The sequence below is a fragment of the Teleopsis dalmanni genome, chromosome 1 (assembly GCF_002237135.1).
Source record: "Teleopsis dalmanni isolate 2A chromosome 1, ASM223713v2, whole genome shotgun sequence".
NCBI lineage: Eukaryota > Metazoa > Arthropoda > Insecta > Diptera > Diopsidae > Teleopsis > Teleopsis dalmanni.
This window is the reverse complement of record NC_051846.1, coordinates 165,769,707-165,784,500: the sequence shown is the minus strand read 5'-3', so window position 1 is coordinate 165,784,500 and position 14,794 is coordinate 165,769,707. Positions and strand designations below refer to the sequence as shown.

General features: G+C 25.6%; 1 protein-coding gene across 1 annotated transcript; it reads left to right on the top strand.

The window, feature by feature from the left end:
* The first annotated feature begins 209 nt into the window (after positions 1 to 209).
* On the top strand, positions 210 to 13,472 carry LOC119666650 (flotillin-2-like). The gene is made up of 4 exons (XM_038075931.1): positions 210 to 401; positions 4,506 to 4,541; positions 12,004 to 12,112; positions 13,465 to 13,472. Exons 1-4 carry the CDS (start codon positions 312 to 314, stop codon positions 13,470 to 13,472), a joined length of 243 nt encoding a protein of 80 aa, XP_037931859.1. The 5' UTR covers positions 210 to 311.
* The last annotated feature ends 1,322 nt before the right edge of the window (positions 13,473 to 14,794 follow it).

Genomic DNA, 14,794 nt, shown 5'->3' with positions numbered 1-14,794 from the left:
TTATCATCTTATCTCGGCAAAAAAAATGGTAATAAATTATGTAAGCTTTAATATGCTGATTAATTATGAAAACCCAAAATGTATAATAATTTATTTGAAAGAAATTGATGTAATATTGTTAATATAGATTTCTAAATTATTAAAACATTAATTAAAACATTAAATAAAACAATTAATTAAATGTTTATAATTCAAAACATTTTTTATTTGCAGGTGGCTGCTGTGGTTCTACGAAGAAGCGAACTATTGTGGGTGGCTGGGCATGGGCTTGGTGGTGTGTTACTGATGTGCAGCGCCTTTCGTTGAATGTCATGACATTGAATCCAATGTGCGAAAATGTCGAAACAGCACAAGGTGTACCGCTTACTGTTACTGGAGTAGCTCAGTGTAAAATTATGAAGGTAATAGCAATTTTTTTATTCTACGTATTAAACCCTTTAAATTTTTTTTTATTATTTTTATTTTTCACCTTTTAATTAAAGAAATTATTTATTGCTAATTTTTATTTTTAAACAACTTACTTACAATACAAACAAAATTTTGATAAGCTAATTTCTATAACTTTTTTTAAAAATTCTTGGACTTAGAGAAAGGCACGCTAGGTATATGTATAAAGTAAAATTAAAAAAAAGTAAATTGAAAAATTACATTTCCCAGTTAATATACAAACCTATATAAATCAATAAATCAAATAAATATTAATACTACTTTATTTTTTTTTTTAACAAATATCATTATTTATAATAAAATCATTTAGCGTAAAAAACCAAAAAAAAATAGAAACAAAAATGTAAGTCAAAAAAATGTATCTATATACTTTTTCTATATTACCACTTAATATTGAAAAACTTTTATTGTTGTTTTGTCATTTTGTGTATGTGTGTGCTTAGTTAAAAGTTGTACAAAATAAAGTTTTTATATTAAGAAATTATTGTTCCAATATTTATACTCATTGTTGCAAAAGAGAAACATAAAATGCATTCAAATTGTAGTAAATAAAAATATTGTGGTCATATTGAATATATGAATTTTCTATAAGCTTAAACGAAATTGTTTATATATTATTTTAATTTTATATACATACAGTGTTTTTCTATTATTTGCACCATACTAACAGTCAAAAAATTCATAATATAAAGGATAAATTAATAATATAATAAAATTAGTTATGTTTCTATAGTTTCAAATCGTTTGTATATAGTTTATAGTTAAAATATTGATATCGTGTTAAAAAGCAAAATTTGGAAATACAAGTTTTACCGGGTTGTATCTCATAGTTTTTAAAGCACATATCATACATAAGTAAATAAATCACATCAAAAATAATAAGCTCTGGTTTTACTGAAGCTTCACACAAATAATTTGTTTCATTAATTATTATACATTTAATGAAAATGATATCAACAATCTGCCAGTATTGAGAAAATCGTAAAGCTTTTCTTAGAACCTACTTTAAATGCTGGTAGTTAATATAAGTAACCAAATATTTGTTCTAGTTCAGATCTATTTATACTAGGAATCCATTTATACTAGTCTCAATGTATACTAGTCTAGGCATCCAAAATAAGTCCATGACTCGCATATAGTCAATATGCAATATTCTCTTTCATAAATTGAGTTAAGAAAAGGATTTAGCAAATGTCTACTATTTTTTTACCTTCCGATAGACTGTAATTATAAATTTAAAATAATGTTACCTTGACAAGACTAGGATATTAAAAAACTACATTTTTGTAACTTCTAACCATTTTGAATTTGGTAGCTTATGATTAAAAAGTATTAAATAACTGCCTGAATATATACAATATAAACATATAAGGCAGACACTTATACTAGAAAAACTCTTTATAAAAATTTTTAATTAGAACAGTTAGGTTAACTAAGAGTCAATAGACTCCAACACAGCTTTATATTTATTTCAGTTTCTATCTTTTAGAAAATACTACGTTTTATATAAAACTTTATTGTGGAATTGCATTTCAAAATTACAAGAAAAAAAGTGATTTAAATATAGATTCTATAATATAAAATATCCGAGAAATTAAGGACGGAATTTACTTGCCAGCTTTACGTTTTTGAGTTGTTTGTTAGCTCCCCTTTCTTGTTAGAAAGATTATATAATAGGTCTTTATGATATCATCATGTCAGCATGTCATTATTAGTTAGTTTTAGATTATTATATTAAAACTGTATATGTGATAATTCATTATAATAAAGTTTAATTTAACTCAACAATAAACTTCTTAAGTTCTTACAACAATGAGATTGATAGACCATTTTATTATTTTGTTAATTTTAATCTTGAATTATTTACTATATATAAACTTTTTATCAACAATAATTTAGAAATTTCATAAAATAAAATAATTTAAAAAAGTAAATTCTAATTTCTAAGACACAGCACTGACAGTGATCTTAAAAATTTGCCAAAACATTTCATTTATTGAGAAACTATAACCAAATAACTATCACCAAATAATTTAAAAAATTGACGATTTTAAAATATATCTTTTAAAATCATATTTTAAATTATTTTAAATATATATCAAAAAAATGTAAAGTCATCCTATTATAAAGCCCCGTATTCAGTTATTCTAAGTGTGACTTAAAACTGTCCACAGATAAAATAGAGTAAAGGTGCTGATTCACCAATTCAGACATCTGAATATCAATCAAAAAATGTGAAGCAACAACAATGCTCTAAAATCTTCAGAGTTGCACAAAATTTTCTTAAGTTTTAGTGCAGTCTTAAGTTTCAGTGCAGCCAAATTCAAAAATCAGTCTATTGTGAACGTTCACTGAAAATATCTTGCAAGATTTTAGTATTTCATCTACTAATAAATTCAAATATATAAATAAATAAATAAATTAATTTATTTATTTATTTAATATTACCTAAAAAAACTTACCATTGCCCTTCTAATATTAATTTTTTTTTCGTATTTCAATTAATTGACTATTAGTATTTACAATATTTATATTTCATATTATACACAACATAACAAAAAATATATGACAAAAAAGCATTTAACATATTTTAAAAGTGATGCCAATTTGCTTCAACGAGGCGTAATGCTGTTTTTTTAAAACTCTAAACAAAAAAAACTACGGCTATTATAAAATATTTCATTACTTAAATGAAAGATAAGCACACTTATTCCTTTTTGAATCCCATGTATTTGATCAAATCAAAATTCTAAAACAATTTTTGAATATTTTTGGATATAAATAGCTCTTTTAGTATTAAGTCCAGTGATTCAAATATACTTTTTATGGATAGAAATATACTTTCTAGTTTCTTATAGAGACTAAAAGTTTTTTTTAGATTTTTATTTCATATCAAATTTTATATATTTTAATAAATATTATAAGATATATTTATTCAACTAATGTAGCTTACAGCTTAGCTTTATATTGATCTTTATCTATGCAATGTTCATAGATAAAGATCAATATAAAGCTGAGCTCCTAAAACTACACCTTTAGAAGTGTCTTTATAAGAATGCATAAATTATAAATAGTCTATTAGTATATCGAATTTGTATATATCACCTATAAATGGTGATTAAAATAATTGTTTTTTATATATTTTTTATTACCGAGAGATAATATACATAATCGAGCAAATTTCTTTACATAAAATGTTTCAAAATTAATTTATAGTACGTTTCCACTGACTTAGTTAGACCAGTTAACTTACTAATAAAGCCAGTCTAATAAAGCCAGTGGAAACATACTTTTCGCTTAATAGCAATAAGCAATTTCAGTGGTAAAATTTAAATTGTTCTTGCTAGTATAAATGTGCAAATATTAAAAGTTATTTTTCTGTAATATTAAAAGTGTTATTAAAACATTTTAAATGCATAAATAAAAGTTTGGTGAAAATAAATTTATAAAACAAATACAAATTTAATGACAAAAAATTTAAAATAGCAAAGTGCACCCCTAGTCAAGCAATAATATTTTTAAACTATAAATTTAGAAAATTCAAAAAACTATAAATTTATTTACATACAATAAATTATTACTTTAAATGATATCAACAGAAAATAAATATAAATGAATTAAAATAATTTTATAAAATACGAATATATCGATTTTCGTCATAAATCATAATCATTTGTAATTGAACTCATTAAAATGTATATTTTAAATTGTAATAAAATAAAAGCGTTGAAATTTATTGCTTGAATAAATTATGCTTTAAAATTATTAAAATCTATAGATGCTGTGCGAAGTTCGACTATTGCAAAAAATCACATTATATGACAAAACTCATATTAAAATAATTTCTTTTTTTGCAATATCACAAAAAAATATTATTAAAAATAATAAAGAAATTTAGTATAATTTTCTTTATCTATACTTTTATGTCACAAATATATTTTATTTATTTTTATTACATATATTTAATTTAAAATTATTTAATTATTAATTTTTTTATATTTTTCTTTTGTTTTTGGTTAAATAAAATATTTGGCATACGCTTCTATTTAATTATGAAGTCGACTTCTTACAAGAGTTCGAGTAGTCAACAAGAGGTACGTTCCTTTATTTTGAATTACTTTATATTTTTATATATAATTTATATTTTATATTATAATATATTTGTTTGTTTAATTTTCGGTTACCATATTGGAGAAAAAAAAGTGAAAAATTTTTTTAAATAAAATAAAAATAATTTAAATAAAGGTATGAATTTTCGTAAGTAATTATTTTAATAATTAATCGGGTTCTAATTATTTTATTTAATTGCATAAATTTAATTAACAAATTAAAGTATATACAGTGTAGTCAATAAATTCCTTAATTCTTGCACTGAAAATTTTAGTTTTCACTTCCTTATATGTAAATATTTTTCTGTACATAGTAATTACATAAACACGTATTTAATAATTTTACCATCAAAGATAAAAAGCATTTAGAATAACTAAATTAATACATTTACATAAATTTTACTTTTTTTTATATATCTTGAACTCTTTTTAGCTATGACCATACTAACGTATACTAAATAAATCAATTAAAAATGTTCCCCATTTAAATAGCTAATCACAAATATTACTTAAATATAGTAAACATAATTTATTAAATAATTTAATTAAATAATCTATTAAATATTTAGAACTTAAATAAGAAATTTTTGTTTAAGTATATTTCAGTACACTTATTAATATTATTGTACCATACACCATGACTCAGGTGTTCTAATCCTAGTTGGTTTAACCAATCATAAGATATTTAATTAATGGGTGCAGCTTATCCTTGAGTACTATTGATCCATATGTTATATATGGTGCAATAAATATTTTCAAGAAATATTTAAGTCTACTGCTGCTACTGCTTCTCAGTTTAGAGAATTCGCAGACAATGTATTCAGACAACCATCTCACAAATGCAGCAAATACTGTTCTCTGAAACTTCCATTTTGCTGAGATGGTACTTGAGCTTGCTGTCAAAAACCCGGTGAGATTTTTGTTGTCCTCTCTATATATTATAAAGAGCCTTTTTAAGATTATTTTAGGTCGGTTGATTTGTCATCGGCTTTTACAGTTCTTCCAGTAGTTGATGTCTTGAGAGTCTGGTCGGTATCTTAGCGTGTCCATTATATGCCCTGATGCCAGAATACAGAATGGCCAAGGTTCAATTAACTGACGTTAGACTCTTATTTGATACAACACTTAGCCCTTTATTGGATTTGCTTCACTAATGTCCCAGAGTCTTTCACAATCGCGAATACTTTGTCTTAATTCTTTGAGATGAACAGTACTCCAGTATACTTGAACGAATTTCGACAGAATTTAAGAATGGTAAAACCACCTAGCTCTCAGACATTATATGAAATGTAGCTCTATTTGTGTTTCACCTCACGCATGCACAGTCTTTTTAAAAAGAGGTCCTAGAGAGCTCTTACTTTTCCGATTCTGATTTTTAGCGCAAGTTTCTTGTATAAAAATGTCATCTTCAATTTATGACAAAAAAAATTTCTTTGAATATAAAAGTAAATCTGATGAAAATAATTATTAAATACTAAGACTACCATATTAAAGCGGCCCTGGAAATCTTATTTCGCAATCTCACCAATATTTTGAGATTCAAGTACAGCAGCACATTACTCATTTTGAATTTAAATTGTTAGTAAAAATATACCTTTATTAGCATCCAATTCATCTCTGGGACCATGTACAGAATAATATAAAAACACAAACAGCTGATAATTGATTTATCCATCTTTATAGTTTTTTATTAAATAATATTTGGCAAATATATACATATATCTGATTATAAAAGCGTTCATTTACTTTCATTCAAAAGGAAGAAACCACTTAACCTCTAAGTAATGATCGTCATAAATATCGATTACTAAAATAATTGACTTATTTTTGATTTCTTTCAGTTTGAATCCTACATCTTTAAAAAATATCAATTATATATGATTACATCCATTTCTACTCTTGTGATATAAAATATCGATCTGTTCAAATTATAACATCAAAATTAGGCAAATTTTCAATTTATACCATATTAAATATCAATTCTGATGGAGTAATTATTCCAGTTTCTAATAAAATCTTCGAGACTAATTTGTATTAAAGCAAACACTTTTCTCGCAAATAAGGATAGGAATTAATATTTATATAGCCTTGTACAATTAAATAAAATGAGAATTATATGGAAACTTAACAATAATTTGTGCGTGTAAAACAAAAAAAACAAAAATGTGTAAAACGAGGAACATTTAGACAGATTTTATACTGAATTTTCAAATATTCGATTTTAGCGCCAAAAATATGTACTTAAAAGTATTAATGAAAATGGATCTTATTACTAACACAAATAAATCAACTTTAATAGAATATATACTAATAACGATAAACCCAAAAAATGCAATAAAAGTAATCATATTATATTAATGGAAGATATATCCACATATTTTACAAATACCAGGAAGTAACCAGGATGTAAAAGAGAAAGAGGGGGTGCGAAAACAAACTATAACAACAAAATGTTGAAATGAGCAGTAAATTGATTACTACACAATCATTTATTATTCCATTGCTTTTGAAAAAATAGTACTTTAATTCAAACTCATCTGTTATTGCTGCATGAAATTGCTGCTGTTACACATACATGTCCATAGCTTAGGTTTTGATCCATCCCCATTTTTTGGATGTCATTCTCTCATTTTTCTTTTTTCATTATCAAAATTAATTTTCAAATATATGTTTTTAACAGAACTACCACTTCATAACTACGCTCATTTGCAAATATGTTAAACTTTCAAACTAATGTACAAAGTCTTAAGAGAAAAATCTTGTTTAAAGTAGTACTGTTTGTGTTCGAATATATTAAATTTATACCAGATTATTCAGATATCTATATCAATGGTTTCCAGCATATATTAGGTCACTACAATTTCTTGTTTTTAGTAGGTACTTTAACGTTTAAGAATAATAAACTGTATGATTATTTTAATAGGCTTTATATATCTCTGGTATAATCTATAATGAATTGTATAAGTGCATAGATACATTATATAGACTATAAAATAGATATATAATTATTTGGAAATTTTTTGTGCTTATTTTTTAATAAGTAAGGTCTCAGCGGTCAAACTACAAGCTATGTATCCACACCTGTTAAATTTAAATCATGGACCATTTTTAAACATCTCGTGTACCACCGCTTGAACACCACTAATCTAAATAGTTAGTTTTGCATCAAATCTTTGTCAAATAGCGAAAAATTTTTTATAGTTTGATATTTCCGGAAATATGAAATTATGTGTTGAAATTATAAATATATTATTAAAACTATATCTTTTATATTTACAAGTAAGAGCCAATAGAATCTATATAAGTTAAATAAACTTGCAGAAAGTATAGTATACTTTAAACAAATTTATTGTAGTTAATTATTTCCAAACTATGGAATATCCTACTAAAATATTTCAAGACTACACTGTATAAAGGCAAACTAACAATATTATTGCTTAATAATAGATATAAATAAATAAAAATTATTCAAGTTACATATTTATACTAAAACTGTATAAATTTTATGACAATTAAAACACATTAACCATTAGAACTTAATGCACTTATCATTGCATATATTATACATAATCATTAAACAGTAATTTCAATAAAAATACAATAACATATATTAAAGTAAATACCATATAAAGTAGACATTGTATTAGATATTATAACATAAAATTAAGATAAACTTAAGACTGTTGTTATTACTAAAAAACGAAAAAATTAATAAACTTAATAAATAGTTTAATAATGTGTAAGACATTTTAATATGCTAATAATTAACATTGTATAAAAATCAAAATAATTCTTTTATTTAGTTATAAATTATACAAATATATAATTCTTTTTGTTTTTCATGAGAAAGTGCAAAACAACAAATAATTAATTTAAATACAAAATAGAAAATACTATCTAAAATACTTAATATAGGGGTATATGGACAATATACCTTAAATACTCAAGATATTTAAGTTTATTGTATTGTGATTTTAGTTAAAATTCAGAACACAATAGACATATAACATATATACGAGTATATATTTGCTTGGTTTTAGAATAAATTAGTCTTGCGTGTGTAATGTTATTTTTATATATATATTATTTTACTATAAAGTAAAATTCAAATCATTATTTATATTTTTCATAGTGTTGTAAATATATTAACATGTTAACACGTTTATATGAAAATTAAATACATTTTAAAGATGATATAAAACATACACATATCGATTTAGTAATATTTGCCGCCAAGAAATATCATCAGCATATCTGACTGTGCCAGAATAATCAAGTAGTGCAATATTTCCCCTTTTTTGAAGAGCTACTTTCTTTTTAGAAGTTCTCTTTAACTCCTAAGATAGCATCGTTACACATAGCTTGGAGTTAGATTTATTTTTTGGCTACTGCTACCACTGCAATGTCATAGGTCTATACAATTTTTCTTACTCCACCATAAAGATATCGAGTATACCGTCATGCATCGCATTCCAAAGGTATTGGAAAAGATTCCCAATTGTTTGGGTATTTCTCATGTTACTTCATTGTTTTGATCTCTCTGATCCGTTAAATAGAGATATACCCTATTATTACAAAACTACTATGACGCTCTATATTTTTGTAGTTCTTGCAATGTTTTAGACCAGCATACCGAATTAATTGCATTTTTTTTGTCTACAGTAGCATACTATTTCTTTAATCCGTTTCTCAATATTCACTATCTCACATATAACATCGATAGTGGAACATTTTTTCTTGTAGCCCTACTGAAGAATCGAAAGATTATCTGTACACCTGTGTATCTGTATGTATACCTGTGTCTGTATAAATCTATTTATTTAGTAGATAGTATTTCAAAAAAACATATTTGGTTCATTTGAAAAATTTGGTATAGTACTTATTGTGAAATTGTTGTTCATATGTGTGGTGCTGATACGAAATAAATGACAAAAATTAACATTATATATACCAATATGTATATGCAGTGTGTTTTATATCCAATGCATATGTATTTATGTAATATAATAAAGGTAGGCCTTAATTGGACCTACCACATAACATTTTTATTTCATATTTTTTTTATTTGTCCAATCATTTGGAGAAATAATTAAACCTCTAATTTTTCCATCTATGGTGCTCTGGTTAAGTAGGACCAAGAAGCCTTAATTGAGCATACCACATAAGATGTTTTTTTGCAAGATTTTTTTTATTTATCCATTTGTGTTAGAAAATTCCACATACTACAACTATATCCTTCACTTTCCTACAAAATGACTACCAAGTTTGTTCATTAACAGATGTTAGTTAGCGTTTCTCCAAATATAGTGTGTCAGATTATGTTAATAGACACAGATATGAAAGATATTGAAACTTCTATAAAGTTAAAGTAATTATTTAAATTTATTTAATTAATTAGTTATAAATTTATTTAATTAAATTTATTTAATTAATTACTTTTAAACTAAATAATTAAATTAATTTAAAATTAAATTGTAGATCAGAATAAAATTATCAGAATTGTGGATATAAAAATACTGGTTTGAACAGTATTGAAGCTTCTGTAAAGCCAAAGCTACATTCTATCTTATATACATAAAACTAAATTGTAGATCATTTAATCAGAAGATTTTATTTTTATTTATTTTATGAGTCATTAATTCTAACAAATTAGTCAAAATAGATATTAGGTATTTTTGAGGAAATAACACGAAAACTCTATTGTAATACAAATATAAAGTTAAATTTCAATAGAAATTCAAGAGATTATTTTTTTGATTCATTTCTAATAATAATTTTGTTTTTTACGGGCTAATTGTTTAATAGTTAAATAATAAACTTTTTAAAAAAAATTTAATTGTTTTTAAAAGATTGTATTTTAACGGATTTTTTCGATTATAATCTATAGTCATCATCAGGGTACTATAAAATTTAATACAATATGACAATATTTTAGTACATATCACAAAAAAAACACTAATAAAATACATTAAATCGAAAACAATTATACAATACTTATCTTATGTATTATGTTAAGCCTTTTTCGAGTTAGTGCATCTGGGCACTTTTACTCTAAGATGGCTGGGAAGTTTCTGCAGAGTCCCACCCATCTCACTGACTAATTTGAGTATTCCTAATAATCTTCATTCTTATTCAATGATTGATCTAAGTTCTGCGTACCGCCCCGTGCGATTAGTGATTACTCTAAGTGCTAAGTAGGACAGCCTGTCGGTTTTCGCATATAGCTTCAGAGCTCTGTCTCTTATGTATTTTTTGACCGGATCTATTCTAAGGTCTCTTAGCATGTCATTCGTGGGGATGTACCATGGCAATTTGAAGAACCTTCGGAGGGCCTGACTTAAAGCTAAAGTCAACTTGTAGCTTTTGGATAGTAGAGTCGGCAGCTTTGCTATACGCGCCACACCCATAAAGTAGTGCTGGTCTAATTTTCTGGCTACAGATCAGCTTTCTGTTCTTCGTGCTATGGTTGTTGTCTTTGAAGAGTAGTCGTAAGCAGTGCAATGTTTTTGCGCAACTACTTCTTTTGACTTCTATGTGCTTGTGTCAAGTGAACCGCTTATCATACAATACTATGACAATAGATATAAAAGTAACATATATAGGAAAGATATATTTATTCTCTTCCGAATTTATTGAAGGAGTTTTTATGCAATTGTGCACAGTGTTGTATGTCAGTTGAGTTTATAGTTAAGTCCGGTGTCACTAGGAACCGAATTAGCCCGTAAAAAAACAAAATTATTATTTAATAATTTTTTTGGTCATTGAAACAATAAATAATTTTTTCATATCAGCAATTCAATTCAAATGACATTACTGAACTTATGTTATTTAAAATACTCAGTCAGTAAATACTTCTCTTTGTCAATTTTTAACGTAGTTTTATATATAAGATAAATTTTATAAAAATTCCTAACGAAGGCAAATAGCTAATAATAAAAAATAATTAAATAAAACTTCATATCTCTTCATCAAGCTTTTTTAAACACTGGGTTTTAGTAACAAAATTTATTAATAATATAAAATTCATTGACAATTTTTTTCTTTACATACACGAAAATTGTATAAATTTTGAATTAGTTTCGCAAAAATATTAAAATATAATTCAGTTTTGCTTTATTAATGTCAATGTTTTTTTCATTGTATGCACAAAATTTTGCGGCTTTTATGTCTTTGCGTGAAAATTTGCGTAATATACATTTTCACAAAATACTTCAAAGTAACATAAAATTCACTTATACAACACAAAAAAAAAAAAAATACGCCAAGCAACAACTCTAACTAATATAGCAACAAACTAACATACTAAAATGCAAATTTTTACTAATCAATTCTTAAAGATTTCGATTAAGCGAAGTTTGAATTCTTGAGATACTTATGCGTTTTTATTTTCGTTTCGTTTTTTATGGACATGTTGCAGATGATGAACGTATATTATTTTCACCATCAGGCTGACGAACTGTTGGGCACTGCAAGCGAGCAATTCCTGGGCAAGAGCGTTAAGGAGATTAAGCAGACTATACTACAGACCTTGGAAGGACATTTGCGCGCTATATTGGGTAAGTGCTATGCAATTTGCATAAGGTTTTTTGCAAGTATGGAAACAGAGAACAGAGAGATTTGAGATTTGACTAAATCGAGATAATTTATTTTGATTGGTGCTTTAAAGCAATAAAACAAGCTGTTTAGAATTACAAAGTAGGCTGTAACGAAGTAGCTAAAAAGTTTTTATTTATCTTGTGGTTGTTTGTTTTTCTTTACTTTAAGAAGAATTTCTTTTTTTTCAAAACCAATTTAAGTGCCTTTTATCTTATGAAACAAATCCCTTTTTGCAATTAAATACCGACATTCATTTATGGAACAACTTATTTTCTTCCTTATTGTTCTATTTTGTTCCTTTTTTTTTTGTTTTATATAATTTTGTTTTATTTTTTTGTTGGTTTCTTATATTTATTCTTACTCGGTTTCATTTCCTTTTGCAATTTTGCTTCCTCTTTTTGTTTGCACAGCTTTTCACATTGATTCTCTTTCATTTACGAAATACTTTAATACGCTATTCTTATCCTTAATCTATAAAACAATAACCTGCGGGCTTTTGTAATATCGTAATTTTTTCTTTACACATTTTTATGGACCAATACAAAATCTGCGACGGTTACATATATCCCTTTGCTGAATTGCTACATTAAAGTACTTTTTACAGGCAACATATAGAGAGCTATTATTATATGGCATGAAAAACACCAAACACCCCTTTGTGTTAATTGCATATGATATCATTAAATATTGAGATATTTCTACTAAAATCACAAAGATATAAAGTTTTAGTAGAAAAATATCATTAAAGAATGCGATACATTTAGTGAAATTATGAAGATATAAAATTTTACGAAAAAAACTTTAACAACAATATTGTGCCGAATTCCATTAAAAATGATTTAATATGACCACAAGTAATAATATAATAAATATATTTTCAAGTTTTACTTCATGGTTTGACTTTAAATTTTTATATGTACAGGAAACTCTCGGTTTAACGAATACCAAATATAACGCAACCTCAGAAATAAAACCATCAAGGTTGTTCAGAATATAATTTCGTTTATTTTGTTATAAAAAATATTTCTTATAGAATACAAAATATTTCTTATAACAAATAAATATTTTATCGAATTATATATTGCCCATTCTGGTTCAATACCTTTTTATTTGCCATCTTTCTGGAAAATAACTTAATTCCACGCTCAAAAGATTTTTGTGGTTTATTGGTATAAAACTGATTCAGGTAAAACCAGAATATTATTATTATTATTATTATTATTATTATTATTATTATTATTATTATTATTATTATTATTATTATTATTATTATTATTATTATTATTATTATTATATTTCTACACTCTTTTAGGAGGTTGAGTTTACAAAAGTTTTCCACGGGTTTCTATTTTGTGCTACTGCTCTTAAATCGTTAAACGATTTGCCCGTCTCCTGTTGAACGGTCCTTCTCCAGGTCATTGCTGGTCTTTCAATAATAATCAAAAGATATCATATCTGAAGGAAATAATTTTGTTCTTTGTTGGCAGAAAACTGATTCACGTAATTTTTGACACCCTCACTTGAGGTTTTTTGACTTCATCTTTTTAAGTAATGGTTTTACTGTCTAAAAAATTGTATGGAGAATAAATAATAGAAAGTGCCAAATCTGGAGAAATATAGTGGATTGCTTTTATAAAATAGTATATCACACGTTAAAAAACCTTTTGGCGAGTTACAAAACTTAACTGACTCTCACCTTGTCTTCGTGGAACACTTAAGCTTTTCTAGTGATTAATTTTAGCATTTTCTCTTTTTAAGTGAATCATTCAATACATTTCAGAAATAATCGTTGTATAATCCAATAGACGGTCAAAACAACAAATCCCTTTAAATCTCACTAAACAGAAAGAGGTAGTTCTAACAATAATTTTAATAATTAATCGACTTTTAGTAATTATCGATTTTCAAAGTGCTTTTAGCCAGTTTATCTTTTCTTCGAAAGGATTTCTTGCATTTAACATCATTGTTTACAATCCAATTCTCATCTCCATAGATCATTTGGTTTTAAAAATAAATCATTTTCTTGACGTTTAGGAAGCAAATCACAAACACCAACGCGGCAGTACAAATTTCCTTTCGTAGGAACATGACATACTCATAAGTCCATTTTTACAAGTAAGCTTATCAAATGATCACTAACGACATATAAACTTTATCTCACAGCGAACTAACGAGTTGTTATCCATCGGTTTTCTTAAATAAATAATTTTATTGTGTCTTCATCATTTTCAACTGACCTTCCAGAACGTGATATATCTTTAACATCAAAATTGCCGCATAGAGTTTTTGCAAACCAGTTAAAGCACTGCCGTTTTATCAGTACATCTTCGTCATACACATCGGATAATTTTTTCTTACTTAAAAGCATTTTTAACATCGATAGTAAAAAAGTAAAATATATCGTTAATTATTCTTTGTACTTACCATATTTGTAAGACCACCAACCAAAAACTGCTAGGTAAATTATTTGGATATTGCTAGCTTAAGTAGAATGCTGGTTATTGAAAATTAAAAAAGAAGAAATCTGGCTGTAAAGCAATACAATTAATCCCTCTATTGGAAAAAAAATTTTTCCGAGCACCTCAATACTTTTAAATAAAAGTCAATATTCTATCTAACTCATATAGAGATGGACAAGAGTT